At 51.3% G+C, this 26,925-nt stretch overlaps 1 protein-coding gene across 2 annotated transcripts; it reads left to right on the top strand.

Annotated features, from left to right (window-relative positions):
- Positions 1-20,343: 20,343 nt before the first annotated feature.
- Positions 20,344-24,238, top strand: HOXA13 (homeobox A13). 2 transcript variants are annotated; one of them, XR_005983535.1, is made up of 3 exons: positions 20,344-21,307; positions 22,040-22,605; positions 24,082-24,238. XR_005983535.1 is itself a non-coding variant. In XM_041727930.1 (2 exons), exons 1-2 carry the CDS (start codon positions 20,383-20,385, stop codon positions 22,282-22,284), a joined length of 1,170 nt encoding a protein of 389 aa, XP_041583864.1. In that variant the 5' UTR covers positions 20,344-20,382; the 3' UTR covers positions 22,285-24,238. The 2 variants fall into 2 exon arrangements, 1 of the variants encoding a protein (XP_041583864.1); XM_041727930.1 differs by having other exon boundaries at positions 22,040-24,238.
- The last annotated feature ends 2,687 nt before the right edge of the window (positions 24,239-26,925 follow it).

Raw genomic sequence — 26,925 nt, 5'->3', positions numbered from 1 at the left:
TGCAGTGCACGTCATATAGTAGGTGGATATCACAGATGCGTTTACGGAGTAAAGGATCTCATTCCATCCTATCCTGTGGGGTAAGGTTACCGTGGCCCCAGGAACCTTCCAGGGCGGACGGGAGCTCACGACTCTGCCCGGGGCGCCCCTGGGTGAGTCGCGGAGCCGAGCCGCGGCCCCCCTGCGGGAACCCAGCCGGGAGGGGGCGGATCACTGCCCCCCTTTCCATCTGGCCGACCCCGCCGCGGCCCTGGGGCGAGGGACGCAGGAGGCCGCGGCTGCCGTGCCCCCCCCCCCCCACCGGGGAGGCCTCCTCGCCACGCCCCGGCCTCGGCCGGACCGGATCCCGCAGTTTCTGGGGTTTGGGGAGCTCACCGCGCTCGCCCCGCCCCGCCTGCCTCCCGCCGCAGCGTCCGCACGTCTGTCCACCGGTGTCTTCGTTGCCTCCGACCCACCTTCACTCCCCGGTCCCCTGAACGATGGTGCCCTCCGACCCTCCCCGGAAAGAAGCCCCCGATTTACCATCACTGTTGGATACCTTCCTAGCACGTGATGGTGGCCGGAAGTACAGAAATGTACCAACAGCTCAGCTTTTTCTTACGTGAACCATGACGAAAGCCTCCCACCTGGGCTCCCCTTTACCTGGACTAGAATGCACAGGTTCACCTGTGGACCCGGAGTCCCAAAGAGCCTAGCCTCTGCCACCCAGCTGTGGTACCTTGCACAAGACACTGATCCCATGCCTCAGTCTCCTCATCTGCAAAATGGAAATAACAACAATGCCCAACTCCTAGGGGTGTTGTGAGGGTTACATGAGACTATCTCTGCAAAGTACAGCATCCAGAACATAGCAGGTGCTGGACAATACTTTCCTTACCTTTCCCTTACCTTTAGCCAAGCTGTGTTCCCAACATTCCTCTTGCATTTGCGCTGGTGAAAATCCCTCTCTCTGCCTGCCTGGGTCAGGGACACCCTATAGGATGGGGACAAGCACCTCAGCTCCTAGCTGTTTGCCAGAACCAGACCCCCATACCAGCGCACTGCTCATCCTGCTGCACCCCTGGGTTCTTACCTCAGCCTTCAGTGCTTCCATCTATGTACGTAGTTGGGTCTCCCCAACTTTTTCTCATACGTGGACCCACACACACACTCCCCCACACTTGTAGACTGTTAATGCTGCTGAAGGTAAGTACCACCTTGCACATATTAAATGCCAAGTGCTGCCTAGCACGGAGCCTTCCTGACTCAATAAATGTCTGTTCCTCCGCAGTAGGTAGGAAAGGTCTGTTCCACCTCTAGCCTCTTCCTCCCAACCACCCCTACTACCCCTCCCCCCATTCCTGCAGCTGGTGGTGCTAAAGACTAAGCCTCCACCCCCTCCCCCCAACTCAGAAGCCGTATTCACCCCAGCCGTGGTGACAGGTTGATGACTCCTATAACAGGCCCCTTTCCTCCTCTGGGGGGTTCCTGCCTGCATGGAGTCTGGTGGAGGGGCCACCAGCAGGGCCGGAAACCTGGGGAGAACGTCTCTGGCTGCCACTGACTTCTGTTACTAGAATTGATGTTTTTCTCCAATTACAACCTTCCCTCCTTCATTATGTCTCCTGTGTTCTCGAGGTAGTAAATACTGGGGATATGTATTACACTCCCCATAACTTACTTTCAATGATCAGAAAAAGCTTTTTTAAAAAAAGACCCACTGTTGACAGAGAATCTGCCTCTGAAGTTCAGAGTGACGCTTCGAAAGCAATGTCTGTCTGCTGACCACAGAGATGATCACCTCCCCAGTTTTTGTCTTCTGGGCCACTGTCTCTACCCAATGCATTAACAAGAGGTAGCAGAGATTAATGGTTGGAAATAATATCCCTGGATCCAATCCTAGTCCAATCCTGGGTTCAATGCTAGTCCATTCCTGGCCCTTTACTAGCTGGATGATCTTGGGCAAGTTACCAAACCTGACTATGCCTCTGTTTCCCCATCTGTGAGATGGAAGTGATGGTAATAATAGTTCCTAGAGTCGTTACACAGATTAAATGAGTCACTGTGAAGGGATTAGAACTCTGTAAGCACTCCATCCATGATTTTTGTCAAATACCTAAACTTAATACATCTAAGACCCTGACTCCTAAAGATGTCTAGCTACTCCTAAGTGATTATCACCTGTTTTAAAGGAGATACTAAGGATCCCCCAATTTAACCCTAGTGTATTATCAATTTTCAAGCCTGATAGAATTGTCCTTAGAATTAAACAATTTCTCTCAATCTTTACTTTTCTCCGTTTCTGTTGTATGTATGTGGACACATTCTGGAAGGAAAATTCAATGAAATAGGAAAGAAGGAAGGGAGGGAGGGAGGGAGGAAGAAAGGAAGGAAGGAAGGCAGGCAAGCAAGGAAGGAAGGAAACAGAAAAGAAAGACAAAGAGAGAGGATTTGGTTGAAATGGCTGGATTGTAGTAAGATTCTTTGTTATTATTTTCCATCAGTGTTATAATAATAATAATCAGTTCAATAAATTACACCAAACTCATACTTTCCTGGACCTTACACTTTCCAGAAAATCTAGGTGAGAAGAGCTTGCTCAGAGTCAGACTGGCTGAGCTTAAGAGCTAGAGGAAAGAGATGACTGACTGCAGAGCTATTAGGCCACTTACTGGATCAGAATCTGCCTAACAGTATCCTAGAGGCCACTTCTCACCTCAACACTTGCAATGGACTCTCTAGTCCCTGAAAATCTCAACAGCACAGGTCGTAGGAAAGCTCGGCCATTTCCCACTTCAAGACCATGTCTGCTAAGAAGGAGCTTTCTTCTATTCAAGGCTGCAGAAAAAAGGGAGTCCTGGATCTCCCTCCCCCAGCATCTATCCTAAACACACCTGCACACACACACATACACACATAGGCACCCTAGATTCGGTGTGTCTAAAGGTATGGATTATACGCCTTGGAAACTACATGCTTGTCCAAATGCTCCATGCAGGTATTGCAAAGGAAGTTTAAGATAGCCCTTGAGGAGGTGTTCATGATCCAACTGGCCAGAGGGGCCAAAGGAAAAGAAGTCCACCATCCTTTGGCTCTCTGGAACTCCACACAGATCATTTCAAGCAAAGCACTCCACTTTTTCCTCAGAAATGCCTGCCTCATGGAGACTTAAACTGATGGTTCTTGCCTGGGGCAGTTGTGCCCCCCAGGGGACTTTGACAATGTCTGGAGACATTTTTGATGGTCTCAATGGGTAGGTACTACTGGCATCTAATGGATAGAGGCCAGAGATGCTGATAAACATCCTACAATGCACAGGACAGCCTCCACAGTAAAAAAATTATCCAGACCAAAATGTCAATAGTGTCAATAGTAGAGATCCTGCCATAAGCCAAACTCCCACTGCCTCAGAGGAAATAACATCTCAGAATTCCTCCAGCTTCTTAAGCAGAGAGCAAACTAGAGTATCAGGAGAAGAGCCCCAGAGAACCCTTTCTCAGGCCCCACACTAAGAATGGGGAGGTCCCAGCAGACTCCTTCCTCCTTCTGCTTTGCCTCCAGAACACAAAACCCTGGCATTTGAAAAGATTAAATAAAACCCATGATTCCCAGCCCCCAGCTGCATAACCCAGCCCCTCATATCCTATTTCCCTCCTGCACCCCCTCACTCTTGGAGCACAGTTGGAAATTCAAATTGCAATCTTTACTGTCCGGCCCTCAAAGGCTCGGCCTGCTTCCTCTCCCAGGGACAAAAATCTCCTCCACATCCTGCCTCCCTTTGAGATGAACCCCCCAACCCTGCCTCTCTCACCAACTGTAAGTTGTTCTCCCCACCTCCCTCTACTAGCCCTTCTCTTTCTAATTAAACCACATCCAGGGTGTTGGGAGGGCAGGGTAAAGGATCCCAAGACTTCCGTGCTGCAGGTTCTGGGAGCCTACAGCCTCATGTTTTTTTGTGAGGTGCCAACCACACTGTGATCATTAAACCCTACAGTGGTGGGGGGGATTTTCTCGTTGCTGTTAACCTGGGAACCAGCTACATCTTGTTTATCAGACTTGTTTTAATTCAGCTTGGTCAGGTTCCAAGTGTTGAGGTGGAGATTAAAGGCAACTGAGGAATCCAATTAGCAGCCCAGTCTTCTTTAAGCCAAAAAATCAGGTCACAAACTAGATCAAAGTGAAATTATTTCTCGACAGCTCTGTTCATTAAGGGGAGGGTAGGAGCTCACACTGCTAAGCTGGGCTCATTACTGGGATTGGCATTTTAAAGACAGTATCTCCCCCAAATTACAAGTTTCAGAGGTCGGAGGGAGAAACTGAGATTATCTTACGTGAAGTCTCTGTTTGGCTAATAGAAAACAGAAAGTCGAAGAATAAGCATATGACTTCTAGGAAAAGAAGTAAACCAGGGCCTAATTTTCCCGGGCTGGAAAACCAAATCTGGAAACTGGAATTGGTAACGATCACTCCCAACCAGAGAATTCCTCCTCCAGGGGATCTACAGAGTGGAGAAATCTAAATTTTCCAGGTGGCCTTATTCACCCATCTTCCTGAGAGCCTACCCCTTTCCCTAGCTTGGTGCAGCTGCAACGGGGTCCCCTGGCAACCCAGCCCAGCCTTTCCCCAGCCACAGGACCTGGGCAGTGGTTGAAGAAAAACCACTCACCATTTCTGGATTCTGGGTCCCAGGCAGAGTTGTTTCCAGCAGCAAAAGACTCCCCCTGGGCCTTTCTGTGTTTCTGTGAGTTCTTTTGAGGAGCCTGGAGGACAGAAGAGGAGGAGAATTCAGGAAGGCCCTGATCAGATTCACTTCCCATAGGGAGGATCAAATAGGGAGGATTGCTGGGAAGCCATTTAGAACCCTCAATTCTACATGAGAGAAAGAGAGCCTGAAACATTACATTCAAGAGAGCAGTAACAGGACACATGCCCTCCTTCCGTGAGCGTTGATTTTTTTTTTTTTTTTTTGAGCGCTGATTTTTAACAGAGCCAGGATATCTGCAGCAACAGTGGCCTTCCCCCCATATCCCATTCAGCTTGCAAAACTCTGTTAAGCTTTTCAGGCAACTAGGAGCTTCCAGGTCAGAAAAATGGCCTTCTTCAGGTCCTCCAGACCACAAGTGTGTGGGACACTGAATATGGCTAAAATTTCCTTTGGGGGCTTTGGGTGGTAGTCACTTCCAGAGTCTCTGAAATCTGAACCATTAGTGAGACCCTTCCTCAAACTTCCCAGTCTCTCTGTTCCATCCAAGCAGGGCCCAGGAGGGAGCACAGCCACGTGTAGCTAGAAGCCTGACCCCCTCAAGTGGGGAAAGGATAAGAGGGGTAAGGAAGATAGGAGGGGAGGGAGGAAGAACAGGAGGAGGGAGTCTGAAAGCTTTATTTCTTTTAAAGATTTAATTTATTTATTTGAGAGCAGGAGGGAGGAGGGGCAGAGGGTGAAGGAGAAGCAGAACCATCCACCCCCCAGCAGGGAGCCCAAAGCCGGCAGGATCCTGGGATGCTTGGATCCCGACCTGAGCCAAGGCAGACTCTTAAGCTTAACTGCCTGAGCCCCCCAGGCCCTCCAGGAGGGGAGTCTGAAAGCTTCAGACCTCCTGCCTGGGTCTTGCTGCCCCAAATTTCTAGCGGCTGCATAACTAACCAACTCCCTCATCCAGATCTGGGAGCCTTGGCAGCTTCATTATTTGGAGGCATCCAAGGCATGGAGTTTACTTTGGGGCTGCAGCCACCCAAGACCCCCACTAGGTTTTCCCTTTCATCTCCTGCAGCCAGAGCTCCCTCAAGGGGGAGGTTGACAGCACATCGGTAGGTAACTATAACCCAGAGGGATTCTCCTTGGATGTTGCATTTGGAGCAGGAACAAATCCCGTGTGGTAGGTTTTGTTTTTCTTCTCGGAGTATTTGCCTCGCTGGGGCTACGTCATCCTCCCACCCAGATCCTTCCATACCCGCCTACTCTCCATACCCTGGGGTGGCCAACAGCACTGCCAGACTTCAGAAAATGCACCCTGGATCCCACACAGATATTCTTACGTGCGCCTACACACGAAATGACCGCCATTCGTTGTGTTGTGTTGTGTTGTTTGTCGGGGGCCTATAATGGGTTTCAAGCTCTGGGCGTTTCCGAAGGGGAACCGACAGGACCCGGGCCCACCTCGGAGTACTGCGCTCACCGCAGCCCAGCCCCGCTGATTGCCGCGGGGAGTCCGGGGCCTCCGGTATAGGAGCCCTGCCCGGGAGGGCGCCCCCGGCGGGCCCTGAGCCGCCCCGGGAGGGGGTGTTTGGCGTCAGGGGATCCCCAGCCAGAGGCACACCCCGCCGGGTTCTGGGGCTGATCGCTGCCCCCGCACCGCGTCCCTGCTGCTGTCCTAAACGCCCGAGCTGAAATGGAAATTTGGGAAGAGGAGATCCGCTGTTGGGCAAGCGTGCGCCTTGGTCCCTCAGGGGGCAGGCCACGGTCCGGGTGTCCCCCACTGGTCACTCTGGCTCGGCGGGCGGAGCCGCTGCCCCAGTACGGGAACCGAGGTGGGAGGCGCCAGAACGAGACCTTACAAGGTTTCCAGAGCGCCCCTGCCACCGGCCCTAGCCGGGTGGTGGCGGGGAGGTGGCGCTGGACCTGCCCCTGGGCGCGGACGTGCCGGCCCGGGGGCGGGGGCGGGGGTCCCCCGTCCCAGCTGTCCTCTTGGCCCCGCGGCACACGGGCCCCAAAATAGCAGGTTCACCCCGGGTCAGCCCTGTAAGAGCCGAGCCTGCCCCCCACCCCAGTAAAGGCTCGGCCTGCGCCTTTTGAGAACCGCTCCCGGGCCCAGGGCCTCGGCCTAGCGGCCACATTTCAACCCGAAGCAAACTCGGAGTGGGGGACCGCGGGGTGCGCCGCTCGTCGTCGCCCCGATAGGGAGGTGCGGAGGGGACCGAAGACACCTGAGCAGCCGCAAAGGGCGGGAGTGCTCCCCTCTGCCTGGGTGGGGGTGCGGCAGCCGCGGGGGCTCCAGGCCCCCAGCCCCAGGCGCCTCCCGAGGGCCACCGGCTCTGCGGCCCTACGCGGGCAGCTGGCAGCTCCGTGCGCTCCTCTCCGGCGCCTTCGCTCTGGCGCGCCCCGGAACCTGGCACAGAAGCCGCCCAGTGACACTTCGAACAATACGGGAGGGGGAAAAAGAGAGGGAAGGAGAGAGAGAGAAACCAGTTTGTCCGCGAAAACTCTAAAGAATCATTCTCAAAGTTTTCCTGGCTTCTCGTAAAGGTGGCCCGTAAAGGTGGCCGGGCCGTTTACAGTAAGAGCAGAATAATGTTTGTGACTGTGCGACATAATTATCTCCAGATTTGCCTCCCCTCCCTGCTCCCAGCCACAGTTTTCACCAGCGAAAGCAGCTAATGCATTTGCACACATTAAACATCTTGAACGCATAATTACAGGCTGCAGACAGGCGGGACAATAAAATATCTCCGCTCGATATTTTTGGAAGCCTTTTGCGACCGTGCCTGGAATAAATAATCGCTCTCTATCTAACTACAGTCACCGTTATTTCGGAACACCCCTGCTCCACCCCTGCTCCACCCCTGCCTGGGCTTTTGAGTGTTTTGGGGAGTGAAGAGGGACAAGTCGGGAGGATGCGACCACCTGGAAAGGTCTCCCAGGCCTCGGGCTGGGCTGCGGGTTCGCCTGGAAAGAGGGGAAGAAAATATGTTCAGAGCCCCCGAGGCTGCCTTCCTCCTCATTCGAGGGCCGCCAGCTGGGGTCATCTAGGCCTCACAGCCTCTGGGCACCCTCTTTTAAAGAATTTGAAGAAGGCGCAGATTGTCAAATTCCCTCCTCACAACCCTGAGAAAGAGCATCTCTAGTTTGACACCTGAGAAATGTGCTGGAAAAGAATAGGCTTTCTTCAGAAGCAGCAAGTTTGGGAGGAGGAAGCCGGGAGTGGTTATGTTTTCCCACAGAGGCCTGGGACACTCTAACTTCCCTTGAGCCTTAGTTGCCTTGTCTGTAAAATAGAGATGATTATAATAACCTCGGGACCTACTTCACAGGTCGTTATGAGGAAGCACTTTTAAAGAATTTTTTTTATTGCCATATAACTTACATATAGCAAAGCATAAAAATCTTAAGCACCCAGCTTGGTGAATTTTTATATGTGTATACACTTGTGTAACTACTACCCAGATCAAGATATAGAGCATTACTAGCCCCCAAAAGGCTCCATGAAGAAGTACTTTTAAAACTAACTTTAGTTAGTGATAATATTACTGTCCCTAACTCAAGAAGTCAACACCTCAGGCAAGTATGTGGATACTTGCGGACAGGAATTGACAAACCAAATATACACATAAAATATATTTACTATTCACACCATGACTAGAAGCTGTTGGAATGAATCTCTAGCCTGAAGAAGCACGTTGAGCCCTTGTACTCAGCACTCAGGGGTTGAGGAAAAAAATATCATCAGCCTTTAATTCGTTTTGAGACAATGGGGTTCTCTTGCTATGAATGACTGGGCTTTATATACTGGAGTTGGCATATTCGTTCCAAGGTTAGGGTGAACCCAGCACAGAAAGGCCTGAGATCCCCTCCCAGAGGATAGAAATCTGAGTGGATGTCTACTCGGCTAAGGTCTAAGCTCTATGGTGACTTATTTCAGTGTCTCCTCAAATCCAAGCCTGGATTGATGTGTGGAGGGAATTCCCCCAGAGGAGTGTTTGGTCCCGAGATAAACTGGGGACCCTATTTTCTGAAGAGTGTTAGCCCAAGGGCTAACACATGAAATTGGTACACATAACAAATAATGTAAACAAATTTACAGCAAGAAGTAAATTCCCCACCAGAGCCTCTGACACCAGTTCTCTCCCCAGAGGAAGCCAAGGTTATCGATGACTTTCCTATCCTGCCTTACATGTATTCCTCCTTTTTTAAAGCGCACTGGTTATTACTAAAAAATAGGGGGGTAACCTGGCTGGCTCAGTTGGTTTAGCATGAGACATGAGACTCTTGATCTCAGGGTCAGGTCATGAGTTCTAGCCCCTTGCTGGGGATAGAGATTACTAAAAAAAATTTAAATCAAGATACCAGTAACCTTCACTGTACCTGTTTCCCTAGCCTTGAATTTTCTTCCTAAATAACTTCTCAAGACAAGTCTTCATGATGAGTGTATTGGTTCAGGAAGTTATGTTCAGACCCGGTGACCCAGCTTTGCTGAAAGTCAAGCTAACTTTGTGTGGCCTGGCAAGGGGAAGGGCCACTATATCCTGGGTTCTAGATCCTGACCTACCTGTACCTGGCTTGGCAACCTTCAAAATGATCAGCTGACTTAGCTGCATCATTACCAGCAAGCCGCCACCCTTTCTTGAGTAACCAGAACCATGCTGGGGGAAATAATCAAGGTCCTGGCTATGACTTTGGACCTACAATTCTCTGCAGTCAGGGGAAATTGGACGTGCCTCTTGGAATTTTTAACTCCTCTGTCTAGTAGCTATAAAAATAGTCCTGGGGTCATTAGCCCACCCTGGGTGTCTGCCTCCGATCCTATTTCCTCAGTCTTCTTTGGACCTGGTGGGATGGCCCTCATCCTGACTCGCATCCAGGCCTGGACAGAGGAGGGAGGGCACAGTGGGGCCCTCAGCCCCAGACCTTGGACCCCGCGGTGGAAGCCAGGAGATGTCGGAGGAAACGCGTTTACCACCTGGGCGACCTTGACTGCAGCCGATTAAAGTTTAATCCGAAGTGTGTACTCAGCCTAGCCATGTTATTTAAACACATCAAAGGTCATAAAGATTCCAAAGGCGTGAGCAGGTCCCGACGCGAGCCCGCGGGGAGCCAGCGTTTAATTCTGGTGGATTTCCAGAGCCAGGATTTGGAGCGCAGAGAGGGGAGGGCGCCTTAGGAAAGAAAGAAAAAGCTCTACATTCCCCACGGATCGCGACTTCAAAAAGCGGCGGGGGAAACCGAGTCTCGGGCACCGCGGGCAGACAGCGCCTTTCAATTCCGATTAACTGGGAAGACATCTAGTGGGAAGAGGTCGCAACTGCAACGCGCCTGGCGAGCATCCTCCCCCTCGCCTCCAACTACTCCACCGCCTCCGGATTAGGTGGGGGTGGAAGGGCAGGAAAGAGGAGACCCCCCCTCCCTGGTTGCCCCTTCCAAGATACGACTGTCTCGAAGACCCCTGCTTAGCGCCCAAGGTAGTAAGTCCAACTCGGCCAGGACAGGTCCAGCTCTCTTTCCCTATTCTCTCTCCAGGTTGGGGTCCTGGTCAGCCCATTAAGGGCTCACAGGCCCAGGATCCCCGGATTTCCCGTCCAGCTCCTCCTGAGGCTTCTGAACCCAGAAAGAGTGGAGTCCTGGAGTGACTACATATGGATTCTCTTTGAGGGTCCTGAGTGACTCGGGACCAACAGATCACCACAAAACCCAAGTGAGGCTGGAGGCGATCTCGCCCAACAATTGCCTTTGCCCCTAACCACCTGCTGATGGCGAGACACACTGCAGAGCTATAGGAGCCCAGCTGCCCTGGGTATACAGGCTGTATTTTCACCCCATCTCTTTCCCCGAGGCCATGGGACTTTGCCTGTCTGCTTCCTCTCACTCAGACTGTCTAGTTCCCGAGGAGGACCTGGGTTCTCTCACAACCCTGCAAGGATGAGCCCCACATATGGAATGCCATCTCTTACCTCAGCTCTCCCCACCTCACCAATGCCTGTTTCACCTGAGGGCAGGTAGAAAGCTGGATGGACTCTGTGCCATCTGCCTCCCAGATGCCAACTGCACTTCGCTGTTGGCTGACTTCACCTGTTTTTAAAGCAGGGTCTCTCTCCTCGGGGCCTCCTGGCTGACCATTTGGTCTGGATCTAAGTTCTCCCCTCTTGTTCCATTTATTGTAGCATCACATCATCTTACAATTGTCAGGGAGGAAGAGCATGACCAGGATGCCTTCTGTATCATCATCACTCATTTCAGTGTTTGAATGCCAGGACTTTGTGGAGCTACAATCAGGGGCCCACAGCAGGAGGCCTGTGGCTCCACTGAGGTTTCCAGACCCAGAGGTGGGGACCACAGGGAACAGTGATGACTGCCAAGAGTTGCCTTCTGTGGGAGGACCCCATATTATGCTCAGTCCACAGTTATCCAAAGTGGCCTCTTGTCTCCTCCTCTTGCCCATCAAGTTGCCTTCCCCACACCTACTCCTACTCAGGGCTTAGATCCTCCCTGATTCTCAAAAGAAGGCTCTCAGGGAACCCCGTTTCTCTTTGGCTTTATGTTATCCTCCCCAAAACCTGAAAGTAACTGGAAATGGTAAATGAAATTATTCTAAGCCGATGTTTTATAACCCTTCACCAAGATGTCAGCCAGCCCCATCACACACTGAAGTACATCTCCAAAGGACTAGAAGGGCTACAGCCCCCTCCGCCCTCCCCTCTTCATCACCTCTCAGGTGGATGAATCTTGTTCCTCAAATAAGGAGACTCCCTTAGGTTGTATTGAATCTAATACTGACCATTAGAGCAGCAGTGAATGGAAGGTGGGAGGAAGGACTGCAGCTGGATTAACCAGTTCTACTTACAGGGAATTGAAAACCTGAGACTTCCATCCTATAGCAAATGAGCCCAGGATCCAAGGGCCTGGAGCATGAGTTCAATGGTCTGATATGTGTGCTTGGAACAGAGCTGACCCCTTACTCCCCGGCACTGACACACATGAGTCTGAAAGCGCTTTCCTAGTCCACCTGGCTAAGCCAACAGCAGACCCATGGCTGGATCCCATCGTCCCAGCCAACCCTGCTCTGCTCCCAGCTCAGGCCCATGGGGACATCTATTCCTCAGGGTGACAAACGAGTGTGCTTGCTCTCAGTGACATCAAATTACTTTGCACTAGCCAAGGGTCCCATGACCTGACATAACCCCACATTAGGTCCTAGAAATGTAAAGAAATATGGCCTTTTTAAAAGTGGTTGAGAGCATGTAATTGCTAGCAGGCTTGAGGGGTTGTTCCAAGTCTGGCTCACGACCTGTGCTGGGGCAGCTGATAATCAGCCAGTAGTCCTTGCTTGGGCTCTCTGGTGGGGATAAGTTCACGCCCACATTTAATTCTGGTCTACATTCGGTTTCTCAAAACCCAGATTATTTCTGTGCAGTTAAATCACAGGGAAGCTTGCAGCCTAAGCACCCCCTCCTCACCAGCAGCTGGGGGTGGGGGGTTGGGGACAGCCAGGCTTCAGAGAATTGACTTCCTGAAAGAATGGGTTTCTGCAGAGCTTTAAAAATACGGGCCTACTTTGCACTGCTGTAGCTTGACTTTTTGCTGGGAATTATGGTTTCCTTGCTTCTTGTTTTTTGCTCTCCTGTCTCTCCCATCCTCTTTGTCTCTCAGCTTTTCTGGGGTATTTCTCTTCCTTCCCCCTCTTCCTCTGAACCTCCTCACTTCTACAGTCCCCACCCTGACCCTAACCCAGAACGCCTGGTGAATTCCATCTTAGAGTCAGAAGACCAGGGACACCTAAATGAGCTGCTGTGCCCAAAGTACCAGTAGGATTCGATCTTGCTAATGCCCCACAGCCGGCAGGGAAGGGACTCATGACCAATGTCTCCAGGGCCTTCTGCTGAGTGCAGTTGGAGCTATCAGAGACTTATATCAAGTCTGTGCACATAACTTCCCTTCTTGTTTAAATTACACATCCCTTATAAGTTTAGACAAATAGCTCATTTCTAATACAACGAGTGGTTATTTTAGCGTGTATTATTAGTGCAAAAGCATACCAGACACCAAAAGTGTCCTGGATATTTAAGAACTCCTGGGGGGGGGGGTGGAGATAACTAAGGAAACATAAACAACCTAGATGCAAAATAACCCAACACTCTGCCACAGAAAGGATGACCAATATTCACTCAGAAGAATGGGGTTAGGATGTAAGTAGCTGTCTGGTATAGTACTTGTCAAATTCAACCATTTACTATTTTCTATGTTTGAATCTTTGCTTTCTAAAGTCACCAAGGCTTTTAGTTAGATCACCCTTCATAATTTGCTGGGGAGGATCATGCTCATTGTCAATTAAAACAAAGCAAAACAAACCACAATACCTTTACGAATTCTTAAAAATCTTTTACTGCTGAGATTTTAGAAAATACAAAGAATTGAATTTCTTCCTGAAAACTGTGGTTGCTGGGATGAGCTATCAATCCAGTACAAACATTTCCTTCCGAGCTCAATCATTCGAAATCTCTTTCAGAGTTCTACCCATTAGAAATCCCTTTTCAGATTTCTACCCGGAAGTGTGTTGAAATGGGAAATGGTCATTTTTCCAATAAGGAGGGATCTAGGCTAACTTGGAACCCAGAAAGGACTGAGGCATGGTTATCATCTCTCACCCAAATCCTACACAGAAGTACAAATCTTCCGTTAAAGGATAAGACACTCATGGAAAAAGGTAACATAAGTCTCTTTCATGCATATATATTTTTGATAAAGAAGAGACATAAAATTTCAAGCAAAATGGACTCACACCACACTCCAAACCCCCTTTTTGCCCACATTTCTCTGGGGTGGGCCCTCAAGTTCTTTCTAGATTGCAATCAGAACAATTCAAGTTCAAACACACTGACCCCTTTCCCTTAGACATAGCAAGAGTTCCTTTTTATTGAGCAACATCGCTCAACCTTGAAATCTATCCTCAAAATCCTGATGGGAGCGGATTGATTCGATATCCAGGACTTACTTTAAAATTCCCCAGGAAAAGGAAAAAGAAAAAAAAAAAGAGTGGAAGTGGATGATGAAACATTAAAGACAAAATGATAATTGTGGATGAAACTAGGAATTGGGTATATAGGGGTTCATTTTGCTTTTGTGTGTGTTTGGAAATTTTCATAATAAAAAGATTTTTTTTTAATGTTGTGTTAGGCAGAGCTGAAAAAGAAAATTAACCCTGGCTGGAATTTTGAATAAAAACCCGGTCCGTTGGGTAGCACCTGGAGTTACCTATTTAATCTTCTTTTTCCAAGAACGGAAAGCGACCTTACTGCCTTTTCATTTCTCGGGCATCAGCCGGCCATCCTCAGGCTTTCTTTCCGGCAAGTTCCCTTTCCCAACCCATAAACTGAGCATCCAAACTCGAGGTTGGGGGCTGATTAATGGAGCTTCCGTGCTCAGCTCCCCTGACTAGAGTGTAAATACCCATAAAAACTAATATCAAAAGTTTTTATTGAGCTGCTTCGTTTCCCTGAGCATTGGGCTGAGTGTGGCTGGAGCAGAGGGACAAAGGAGCGGCGGCTGCGCCACGAGCAGCGTCGGCGCCCCGGATGGGCTCTGCGCGGGTCCCCAGAGCCAGCCTGAGTTTCTGGGGGAGAACACCCGAACCAGGTAAATGCCAGTCAGGGCCTCGCCTTCCACGGGGGACAGGTGTATTCACAAAACCACGGGGGTGGGGGGTGATGGAGAAGGGAGGGAATGGAGAGAGGGTGGTCGGAAAAATCAGAACGGGTAGGGAGTCGCCGGGAACCCCAAAGTCTGTCGCCCAGCTGGTCCAGCCCGATAAAACCGTTTCCGTCACGACTCGGGATGCCTGTGTTTCCCCCACAGGACGTGGGATGTCCGCGTTGTCTGTGCGTGCGCGCGTTCCGTGTGCGAATCTGTGTGCCCACCCGGGCGCCCACCTCGTTGGGAGGATCGGAGCGCAGAACGTGCCGTGACAGTGTGGTCACACCTCGGCCTCCTCCGCTCTGCGCCCCAATGCCCGGCCGCGCTGGTGGGCTCCTTCCCTCGCCGGCTCCTGCGCTGAGCATTCGCGTCGCCGGTCGGGGACGCAGGAGTCCGGAGGGTTCTGAGCCCCGAGCGACTCCCGCGGGCCCAGGCCGCGTGGCCGCCGGACCGCCTGCGCCGCGATCTCCGCCGGGGAAGCCCGGGCTGCCGCCCCCAAACCCCATCCCCTTCCAACGCTCGCACGTCTTCGGTGCCTTTGTTGACCCAGTGACTCCGCGGCCCGGCGCTGGTTTCCTGTTTGGTTGCGGGCGTGAGCCTCCAGCGAGGATGGGGGTGGAGGCCGGCGAGTGGCACTCCTGTCGGGCGGCGGCGGCGGCGGGGGCGGGGGGACAGACGACCAGGGGCCAGAGACCCCTGCCCTTTTCACACCGGCGCCGCCCGGGAGGCCTCCGGCCGTCCCGCGCTCTCCCAGCGCCGCGGCCCAGTGACGGGGAGCTCACCCCCTGGATGGCGGCATGCGCCCCGCGGCCCAGCGAGCCCGGCACCTCGGCCGCCAGCTGAGGACGGCGAGAAGGCGGTTCCTCCTTCTGCCTGATTCTCTGGGTTCTCTCGGCTTCTAACGTGCTACCTCTTTTAGGCGAATGCTGAGTCTCCAGGTTCAGCCCAGAGCAGAGCATGGGCGCCGTCGGGGCAGGCGGCGGCTCCGCCAGCCTCGCCACCGCCACCGCCACCACCACCGGCGGCATCACTCAGGCCTCGCTGAGCCCCCGCGTGCGGTGGAGACGCGCGCCCTCCGCTCCGAGTTCGCCCCAACCCCGGGGAGTCCCGGCTCCGGTGACTGGCACCCTGCAGAGGGATTTGCTCCTCCAGGGAGGCTGGGACCTGGGGCTGGTTGTTCTCATTGCGGAGGGAGGCTCTCCCCGCTCAGGGACTTTCTGGGGGGAAACATTGTGGGCCAGCGCCAGAACTGGGGTCTTCCCTGGGCTTCCGCTTTTGCCAGACACTACACTGGTGGCCTTTTGCAGGCCTGGGACTGGAAGGAACACACCAGGCAACCGGCGCGCTCCTCCAAAAATCTGCCCTCCTCAGAGTTCATAGGGTGGGGAGCCCTTGAAGGCAGGGGAGGGACTGCGGGGGTTTTTCTGGATCTTGCACTTCCTTCAGTTTTTACGGCATTAGCATTTGGTCATCACCGTGCCAGGTGACTTCCCACAGTCCAAAACTATCCTTACAGCCTTGGGTCTTTTGCTGTCTCATTAATGCTTCAAATGCACAAAAATCTAGAGTGAAAGCCTGAGCCAGTGACTCAGGATGAGCCATTTCTCTGCCTACTGACCAGCTACGTTTCTTCAGAACCTACTTTTCCTCCTTAAGCTTCTGCTCTGGCGGGGATGAGGGTGAGGGAGCCTCAAAGCCCACCATGAACAGAGAAGCCCCACTTGTCTCTTTCCTAAACAGATTCTAAGATGCAATCTGCTTAGGGTGATTTTGCTTTTTCCTCTTTCTCTTTCTCTCTTAGCTAGCCTCAGCTCCTCAGCCACTTCCCCCCCTTTGGATCTTTCTTCCTTTGCCATTATCTCTGTGCCCCCCACCCCTCCTGCGGTGGGAGAGAGAGGGTTAAGATGTTCTGCAAATGCAGCTCGTAAAGCTGCTGGGATACATTAGAAACACATGAATATCCTGAAATACAAAGTGTCTTTAAAACCCAGGGAGGAATGTTTATCCTAATGCTGGATGGATGCAGAGAAACAGTGCCAGGGAGTAGTGCTGACAGCCTCCTTCAAGGTAAAGTGAGAGCAGGTAAATTTCATTTGCTAGTGAAAATCAAACTCGATTAAAGCCTGGTTTCTTTTTGTCCTTTTCTCTTCCAATCCTGAAAGCCCAGGGCCCCATGACCCAGGCTGGAAGCAAATACCCACCCACCCACCCCCAAAACCCACACAAATCAGCCAACCTCTCTTTCTTCAGCAGGAGGTTCCAGGGCAGCCAAAGCCCTGCAGGGCACCCTGGCCTGTACTAGGAGGTAAGAAGCCATGCCTGCCAAGGATCTGGCAAGAGAAAGGGTCTGGCAGCTTCTGGAACAAAGGCCAAGCCACTAAGCTGCCGCCTCTGATTTTGCCCATGCTGCCCACTCAGGGCTCCTACAAGGAAACCAGGAAGCCCCCAGACAGACAGCCCTCTATCCCTGCCGCCCTCTTGCTCAAGAGCCACCGCTGCCCGCTGATCCCAGTGGGTACCTTGACTTCCCCAGCCTAGCCCACAAAGGGTGTCAGGATAAAACTGCCATGTCCAGGATTCAGGTGGATGGCACCTCCCTGCAATCCTATAGGAATCCCTGAGTATGACAGACAAAAAAAAACAGAGAGATGGCTCAGAGGGTCAAACTCAACTAGCTGGGTGGCAAATGAGTCTCGATCTTGCCTTTAGAAAAAGAGGAAGAACACTGGGAGAGTCTGTGCTTGCTTCCTAGGGCACACGCCAGTTCTTGAGCCCTCCAACCTTTCTTTTCCCACAGAAAACCAGTTTGGTTTAGCCTGAAAGGCTAAGAGGCTAAAAAATAGTATTAAGAACCACTAATGAATCTCTTATGTCCCTGGGCAAAGGACAAGAAGGGGGAGAGATTTTCTTGCTCAAAGTGAGTAGAAATTCTAGAAACTGAGACCCAAAATTATTCACAGAGCCCATTCAAATTCTAGAAACTATCCCCGCTGAATAAATATTGGCTACAACTCAATATCTAACAAGACCTGCAGATTTAAAACCAATGAAGGCACACCAAGACGCCAATGACTTGCCTGGTCAAAAAAAAAAAAAAAAAAAAAAAAGTCCTTTCAAATATATATTGAGATCCAAGACCAAAAAAAAAAAAAAAAAAAAGGAACAAGTAAGCTGCCTCCCTCTAAGTATCCATTTCTTGACAGTGTTTATAAGTTGATAGAAAGATATGGAAAACTAAGAAAATATCCAAATTGCTTGATCACTAGAGATCCACCACAAAGCTCAATAAATAATTCAGGAGCCGCCAAGTTTCCGGAGCAAAACCTAATGCGAGATGCAACCCAAAGTCTTCCCCCAGCGCCTCCCTCCCAGACAAACCTGCTTGTGGCTTCTCTGCAGACAAGATGAAATCTTGTCTCACCATTTTTGGTGAGGAGGGACCCAGTCGACTTTGGCAGTCCGTGGAGCTGGGGCCCTTCCTCTGCATGCAGGGCTCCGTCTCCGGTGAAGTGGGGGAGAGGGAGGGAGGAATGTGGAGCTGGCCTTGGCCGCTGTGTGCACCAGCAGCTGCGCCATGGCCAGAGGTGAGCTGGCACAGGCGCCGGCTGGTGGGGGCTCCCCGAGCTGTGTTTTCGTTTTTCTGGGTCTGGCTGGAAAACAGAAGAGGCTCGAAGCCTGGGCCAAGAGAGCAGGGTGGAGGCAGAGAAGAAGAGTCTGTAAACACCGCCCCAAAATCTCCACGAAGGCAGGGGGGGGGGAAATGCTGGGTAACCAAACAGAGCAAGAAAGAGTAATTCCAAAGGAAAAAGGAGTCAAGAGTGAGAGAAGGGAGATGGGCAGTGGGCCTTGCGGCAGCTGCCTGACTCTCCTCTCCAGGCTTGCATGGCAGTTCTCACACTGGCTAGACTGCAACTTTCAACTTGACCTTGGCCTCTAGCGGTGTCTGACCCGTATGTAAAATAGCCCTCAAGTCCTCAGGAACTGGGGCCTCGAACCCTACCCTGTCTCTTTGTCACCGTGAGTTTTACAATGCCACTTGGAGGAAGGAAGGGGGGTGATGGGGCCGGAAAGTAACACAAAAATCAAGTCCCTACAGAGGCTGGGGCAAATGTCTGCAAATGGCCATTCAGGGAGGAGGTAACCTGGAGGCAGATCAATATTTACCCCGAGCGACTAAAAAGGCAGGAGGGAAAGGGCACACTTGGGTATGTGTAAGTTGGGAGGGGAGTGTCATAGACGGTTTTATTGGGCAACACTTACTTTGGTCCCAACAAACCCAGGGATCAATGCAGATAAAAGCCGGAGCCCAGCCTCATTGGTCTGGACTCTGCAGGAAAACCAGGAGCCTTAGAGAGCAGACCAGAGCAGGGAATAGGCACTGGGGATATTTGCAACGCCCTGAGCTTCTGGCTGACTCTGCAAGCTAGGGACAGTAGGGCAGGTCCAAGCTTGGATGCTCATCAATCCACCTGGGATGAAAGGGAGTCCAGCGCTCTCCCCAAACTTGATGTTCCTACAGAACATACCCACTTTCACTTTGAAATGTATGTTTCCCCTTCTGGGCATCTGACCAGCCCACAGCCTCCACGATAGATGGGAAATGGAACTATGTAACCCCAAAGCAGTGGGACCCCCAGAATCCCTCACCGAAACGTAGTGGCTGCTTGGCTCTTCCAGCACCAACACACCCCACCGTGTTCTCAGGAAAGGGTCTGCATTTCCCAGATACAGAGGAAAGGCTTCTCCAGCTGGTTCTTGGACAGAGGAGGACTGGGCACCCTCTGCAGGTTGGAGACATGCTCTTCCCATTCCTACTTGGAGGGGAAGGCATGAAGTGGTCCCACAGAGCCCCTTTCTCATGTCCCAAGATGGAGTGAAATGAGGAGTGCCCGGGGAACCTGAAGAATGAGCTCCTGGCCGAGATCTATGACGCCTCATTAGGCCCCAGAAAGGGGGCTCAAGTCCCAACCAGCACCCGGCAGTTCCTTTTAAACTCCCAGGACAGGCGGGCAGGGCTGGAGATGTAGGAGCACCGGGGAACAGTGCACACGGACTGCCCCAGTCTCTGGAGGAGGAAGAGCTGTTTTTGGGGCAGAGTGTGCAACAGTCTCTATACCCGAGTGTGAGTAGGTGATCAGAGTACGCTTGAATGTGTGTGTTCGTGTGTCAGTGTGGGTGTGTGGGGGTCGTTCTGACCCTGTGGGCCTAAGTGCCAGTGTATGAAACTGCCCGCCAACGCCGCAGACCGGAACGCCGTGAGAGCCCCTAGATACGCTCCAGGCTTTCAGCGGAACGTCCTGGGACCCTAGAGCCGGGCGCATCCGCAAGTGCCCCGCCACGGTCCCCCTGGGAAGAGCCAAATCGTGACGCTGTCGACTCCACAGGCGCTAGTGTCCACGCTAGGGTCTCACTGCAGAAAGGCCCGCGGATACCTGGAAAGAAAACAGCCTCGGAGGCCCCAGGAAAAGGCTCGGCCTGGACTACGCCCTGTTTTCGCTGCTACCCGGTCCCCGCCCGCCCGCAGTTACCTGACCTACTCCCACTGCTTCAGGTCCCAACGCCACCGCGCGCCTCCGTCCCCTCCCGCCTAACTCCGCTCTGGGCCCCGCCGGGATGGAGCAAGGGAAGGGGAGCCGCGGGGAGGCCGCCCTTTCCCCTGCCCACCCGCCGGGTCCTCCTCCCCGCCCCCCCCGCCCGGGTCCCCCGCCTCTCCCCGGGGTGAATGGAGAGCGGCGGCGCGGCGGGCGCTGGCGCGGGCTCTGGGGACGGCGCGGGCGGCGGCGGGGACCGCGGGCGCACGGCGCGGAGCCCGGGCTGGAGCCGCCCGCTTTGCATACGCCGTGGGCGGAGCGGGGGGGGCGGGCCAATGGGCGGCCGCCTGGCGCGACCCCGCGGGGCGCGATCCGCCCCCCTCGCTCGGGCCCCGGCCCCGCGCCGCGCGCTCTTCACTTCTTGGGGGCTTTTTAAAACAGCGCCACTGGGGTCTTCTCCATGCGGCTCGGGCTATGACAGCCTCCGTGCTCCTCCACCCCCGCTGGATCGAGCCCACCGTCATGTTTCTCTACGACAACGGCGGTGGCTTGGTGGCCGACGAGCTCAACAAGAACATGGAAGGGGCGGCGGCGGCGGCGGCGGCGGCGGCGGCGGCGGCGGCGGCCGGGGCCGGGGGCGGGGGCTTCCCCCACCCGGCGGCCGCGGCCGCGGGGGGCAACTTCTCGGTGGCGGCGGCGGCCGCGGCGGCGGCGGCGGCCGCAGCCAACCAGTGCCGCAACCTGATGGCGCATCCGGCGCCCCTGGCGCCCGGCGCCGCGGCCGCCTACAACAGCGCGCCCGGGGAGGCGCCCCCGTCGGCCGCCGCCGCCGCCGCCGCCGCCGCCGCCGCCGCTGCAGCGGCCGCCGCCGCGTCGTCCTCGGGAGGGCCCGGCCCGGCGGGCCCGGCGGGCGCCGAGGCCGCCAAGCAGTGCAGCCCCTGCTCGGCGGCGGCGCAGAGCTCGTCGGGGCCCGCGGCGCTGCCCTACGGCTATTTCGGCAGCGGCTACTACCCGTGCGCCCGCATGGGCCCGCACCCCAACGCCATCAAGTCGTGCGCGCAGCCCGCCTCGGCCGCCGCGGCCGCCGCCGCCTTCGCGGACAAGTACATGGACACCGCCGGCCCCGCGGCCGAGGAGTTCAGCTCCCGCGCCAAGGAGTTCGCCTTCTACCACCAGGGCTACGCGCCCGGGCCCTACCACCACCATCAGCCCGTGCCTGGCTACCTGGATATGCCGGTGGTGCCCGGCCTCGGGGGCCCCGGCGAGTCGCGCCACGAGCCCCTGGGTCTTCCCATGGAAAGCTACCAGCCCTGGGCGCTGCCCAACGGCTGGAACGGCCAAATGTACTGCCCCAAAGAGCAGGCGCAGCCTCCCCACCTCTGGAAGTCCACTCTGCCCGGTAAATGGCGCCCCCTTCGCAACCCCGGCCCCCCGGCTCTGCTCCAGCTTCTCTGCCGCTCGCTCCCGGGTCACCCTCCCGCCCCCTCTGCCCTCTCCCTGGCCTGTGCTGGGAGCGCTGCGGCCCCGGGCGCCCGACCCCGGCTGGCTGGCGCGGCCCCGCACTGCCCCCGAGGTGGGCCGGCTCCTGTGGCTCTCCCTGGGTGAGGGATGGCTGGGAAGACGCTTGGGGGGACCCTGGCTGGCTCCCTTCTCCCTCTGCGCCCCGCCCTCCCCAGCCCTTGACATCGACTTCAGGATGGAAAATTGACCTGGAAGCGGTTGCCCAAATTGCCCGCATTCGTTCTCTCAAAAACTGGCTTCAGTGTAGAAGCATCAAGTGTTGGGGCTCGGGGTGTACAGAGAGGAGTCTGGCATAAAAGTGCTGTCCCCTGAGTCTGGCGCTAAGGCGTGGGCCGCTGGGCCAGGCGGTCCAGAGAACCCAGTGTGCTGTGCGGACAGGCTGGCCCGGTTGGGGTGGTCATTGGAGCCCCAGGCGATTCCATTTCAGGGCAGGACTACCCACCCTCCCCACCGGCCCTCCAGGCTCCAGCGGAAGGCTGCACTGTGCAATGCATGGCAAAGGGCAGTTGAGCGCTGCAAGGCGGGTGGCTCAGCTCGAGCTGTCTGTCGCCCGTGCCCTGGCCTGGGTGTCCTGGTCCTTGTGTAACTTGCCTTCTTCCCTATCTTCCAGACGTGGTCTCTCATCCCTCAGACGCCAGCTCCTACAGGCGAGGGAGGAAGAAGCGCGTCCCTTACACCAAGGTGCAATTAAAAGAACTCGAACGGGAATATGCTACAAACAAATTCATTACCAAGGACAAACGGAGGCGGATATCAGCCACGACGAATCTCTCTGAGCGGCAGGTTACAATCTGGTTCCAGAACAGGAGGGTCAAAGAGAAAAAAGTCATCAACAAACTGAAGACCACTAGTTAATGGATTAAAAGTGGAACACGAGGGCAACTTGAAGAAATGTTTCAGAACTCGCTGCTTTGCCCAGATAATGAACACAATGCTTAATAATAATAATTGAAGAATGGGAAAGAGAAAGAGAAAGACACTGGCATTTTGCTTTCCTAAGGGGGACCTCTTTCTCCTTGGTGGAATCTACAACTCTTTTAAAACTTTATTCTAAGAAAAGGTAAAGACTTCCAGTTCTCCGCCAACCCCACCAGACCATTAAATGACAAACTCTAGAGTCAAACGTCAACCCCCAAATACGCAATTTCAGATAAGTTACGCATTTACTGAAATCTTGTAAGTATTTATGTGACCATACTATTTCAGGATACTGTGTTATGTGGTAATAATCCAAAAGTTGGGTTACAAAAGCAAGAGGCTGTTGTAAACATCTGTTTGTCCTTGGGTCGCCATTGCCATCCCCTTTGCATGTTAAGTGACTGCTCAGGTAAATCTTAGTGAAATTCATACCATTGTTGTATATTCTGCAAAACGCCCTATGTATAGGTTTAGAGGGGGGAGAGAGAAGAAGGTACTGAAATAATGATCTTGGGCTATTTACAGTGAAGGAAGAAAGGGAGAGAAAGCTTTTCCGAGGATCATTGGTCTTGGTAGTAAATGCAACCAGCTGAGCCTTTAAGGCTACAAGGGAACCCCAGGTTGGGAATGTCCTTCTGACAATAATTTTAAATTGCTTATAACGAGCATATTTTGTGGCATTTGGATTATATTTCCTGCTCAATATCATTTACTTTCCGAAGAATTTAATGACTTAAAAAAAATAGTTAAAGCATCAGCTGTTTCATAGAATTCACTTTATCAGATCTCCTGAGAGGTCCACCCCGACATGGTGAACTTTGGTTTGAAAAGAATTCATGTTTCATTTAAATTGGTATTACCAAATATTTACCAAGCATTTTGCTGAAGACTAATTTTGCTTTCTGATTTCTTAGAAGACTCAGAACAGAAATCCATTCCCCGAAACATTTAGATGTTTACATTCTATATTTTGATCTATTAAAGGATTAGTATTTTTTCCTTGTTTATTGTGTTATAAGATTACATTAGGAAGTTTAGGGATTCATCTTTACAGCACATTTTAATCAAGCAATTATTTCAACCAGCACATTCATTTTGTTCACATTCACTATAAAATGCTATCTTGTAAATAAAGACATTCAGCACACTGTGAAAATGTATTTGTGCACCTGCTTTTCAAACATTTCTACTAAAAATAATAATTAAAAAGAACCTTAGATCTGTAGATAGTGATATAGAAGTATTAATTATGATAATAAAATAGTCACTGCCATTGAAATCTGAAGGAAATACTCTTTATTTTCCTATGCTAAGTGTGCACTGTACAGAAAGAAAAGGAGCAGGTTTGTCCTATACAGACTGAGGATCATTCTTTTCTGTTATTCAACCTTTTTTTCACTACAATTTTTTTAAAGCGAAAGGAGAAATCCCTCATAACTAAAATGCTAAAAAATTTAGATAAGTGCTTCAAGAGAGTTAAAGTGTTAGGCATCCTGAAAAGGAGAAAGAAGAAAGGAGGAAGAGATAGTATAAATTCCCAGGCTCACTGCGGAAAATGAAAACCAGTTGTTTAGTATCAGTGATGCCCAGGCTGTTGTATTTTAAAATCTGCTCTTGGGTCTGCATGTGTCTGAAAAGGCAGGTTTTGATATTTGTTGAAATGACAGGACTAGGAAAGGCCTTAAACCTTGACCTTGACGAAAAAAGACAATTTGTGACCTTGACTTTTGACAGCTCATGAATTGGCCTCGGCTGGATTAGTAGATCAAGGGCGCCACCTCGCGTTGACAAGCTTCCTTGTAATTCTTCAGCTTCAAGGGAATCCAAAGGTCTTACCTCCTTGACTCCTTGTTTTAGAGATTTAGTACTCATTTCTTTGGCTCCAGATGGAACAAATTTGAATATATGTAAGTTATACATGTGCCTGTATATATGTGAATATATATTATATATGTGTATACATGTATACATTTGCATATCGGTGCTCGTGTGTGCTTGTATATATATTTGTAGAATCTGTACAGATAATAGTGTCACTAATTACTGATGACCCAGGATGTTGTAATTTAAGGTGATTTCTAGAGTTGAGGTACAAAATGTACTTTACATGATGAAGTTTTGCTCCTTTTCTTTAGTGGCCAAGTTTGATTTGTCTTCACAGTGCTTGCTCTGCCTCAGATTTCTGCAGATCTGCTTTAAAGCTGTACACTTTTGTTACAGTCTAAAAGGTGTTCTTAAATAACCACTTTCCTGGCCCTCACCCTCCAAGGTGGTCTACCATCCTAATTAGAGCTATAGGAGAGTCTATACGGCAAATAAAAAGTTTCAGATGCCTTGCTAACTCTAGAGTTCTAGAGTTACATTTCAGAAATTCGAAGAAACTCACCTCTTAAGAGGTCAGTATGGAGAGCTTAAAGATCTCATATCTACAAAATGACCATAATATGGATGCAGAAGGAGAGTTATCCTGGATAACTCAGAGCCGAGTGCTGCTCTTGGGTGGTGTGCAATCTTATACCGGAGCTTGTGAAGCTGCCATTTGATTTGTGGAAGAAATAGATACATTTAATATTAACAATCACCATCAAAACTATAATAAATATTATATCTACTACTTATTGACCCCCCAGCAACACATCAGGTGCTGTGTTTAGAGTCATAAATAATACATGTGTACGCTTTATATTTAATATACACTTAAGGTAATGTGTTTTTGTCAAACCCATGCTTTACACACACACATATATATAGTATATATATATACTATATATATGTTGGTGGAACCAGGAGCCTTAGGATGCAGAACTTTGAAATGAGGTTAATTTTATCTTTATGGTAGAGAAAAGTAATCGTGAACCAAAAAACCATATTCATCATTTTGTGGGGAAAAAAATATTGGTTAGAAACCTGGCTGACGGAAACCTCCCCAACCCGAAGACTTAGAGCTTCTTTATAGATGGTGAATTATAGAGTCTCTAAAGCTATCTCAGGAACAGCATGGCCTTGAAAACATACCCATGGAATGGTCTTGTGAAGTGCAATCCAGTTTCGCTGTCCTGAAAGTGGATTTTCACTCCACTTGTGGAAACAAATGAAAATGATGCTTCAGATCAAGCTCCCTACATCGTGTGCCACAGCACTCCCTTTCTAAATGAGCTGCCATCAAGCCAAAGTAACAACTTTCTCCCTAAATGTTTAAAGTGGTGGAAAATCCCCTCAAAGCTGGATCATACTGTGTGTTTACGGAACAGCTCCAAAGGGGACTCTTCTGTTGACGGGGGATATTTTTCTTTAGATGTAAGAAATATTCTGAGCCTCAGGCCTAGGAAGGAGGCCAACAGCAGCTCTGCAGCCGGGATACCGCCCCTTCCACAACCCATCGCAGGAACTCTGGGTAAAGTAGTAGTTTTCTTTTTTTTCCTCTTTGGTTTTTGAAGCTAATGACAGAAGATATTGCAAGGGTTTTTTTTACCCCCTCTGCTCTAAAATGGCTGTTGATGATGTCGATCTTACCTAACTCCCCCCCCCTTTTAAAAATTCCCATGGATCTACCAGATAACCTGAAGCAAGCAATGGATTATGATGGCTCCCTAATGCCCAAATAGCAATTAATCTAAACCTGTAGAAAAAAAGACATCCAAGAGGATTCCGGCCACCATATAGGAATAACACTGGACACCAGGACAGTGTTGCTGAATAGCTGATTCAGATTTTTTTTTTTTCCTAAAAGGGAAACCTTTTCTGAACAAGAAACTATAAATACGGAAACAGCTAGACATCATTTTCCTTTATTAAATTTGCAAAGATTTTTAATCCTGTAATGGCCTACCATTTAAAAAATTGTAAATGTGGGACTTAAAAAAAAACACACACACACACACACACCACTTTTTCCATATGCTCTTAATTCTGTCAAATTTATTAAGGTATTTGAAGTGGATGATTGTAAAATGTCACTTTGCATTTAACTACTATTTATGCCTGATGCAGAACTGAAGCCATCCGTTTACATTGTTTAAAAAAAAAAAACAGAAGCAATAATTTTTAAAGAAAGGGGGGAAATTATTCTTTTTAAAAAAAAAAAAACTCAACCTAATTGAAGTGTTTTCTTAAAAAAATCACGAGGCAGGGAAATTCAGCTGAGAGTGATACATATGCGTGCGGGTCGCTAATGACACAGATTTCACCGTATAATATGCAGATTACACCCCGCTGCGTGTGTTTGGAGGGTTCGGTGAAGATGCGGCGTCTCGCTTCCCCTCTACGAACTCCGGAGTTTCGGAGCGGAGACGAAGGCCGTCCGGGACTGCTAAGCCCCAGACCTGGTGCGTTCAGAGGCGCCCCTCCGGATTCGCGGACCTCTACGGCGGAGACGCTGGGGGCTCCCTGATTTATGCGCATTCCTTTAAAGTTGATCGAATGCGTGTCAGCAGCCCAAGACCTGGAGAATCAGAGAAATGTGCAGCAAGTAGCTCACATCCCATTTTTCATAAGCAATGATGTAGCGTTATCCAAGCGGTCTGGGGAGATTTATGCCTCGATTTTAGGACCCGCACACAATCATTAAGTTTTCATCTG

The sequence above is a fragment of the Vulpes lagopus genome, chromosome 13 (assembly GCF_018345385.1).
Source record: "Vulpes lagopus strain Blue_001 chromosome 13, ASM1834538v1, whole genome shotgun sequence".
Classification (NCBI taxonomy): Eukaryota; Metazoa; Chordata; class Mammalia; order Carnivora; family Canidae; genus Vulpes; species Vulpes lagopus.
This window is presented reverse-complemented; position numbering and strand designations above follow the sequence as displayed.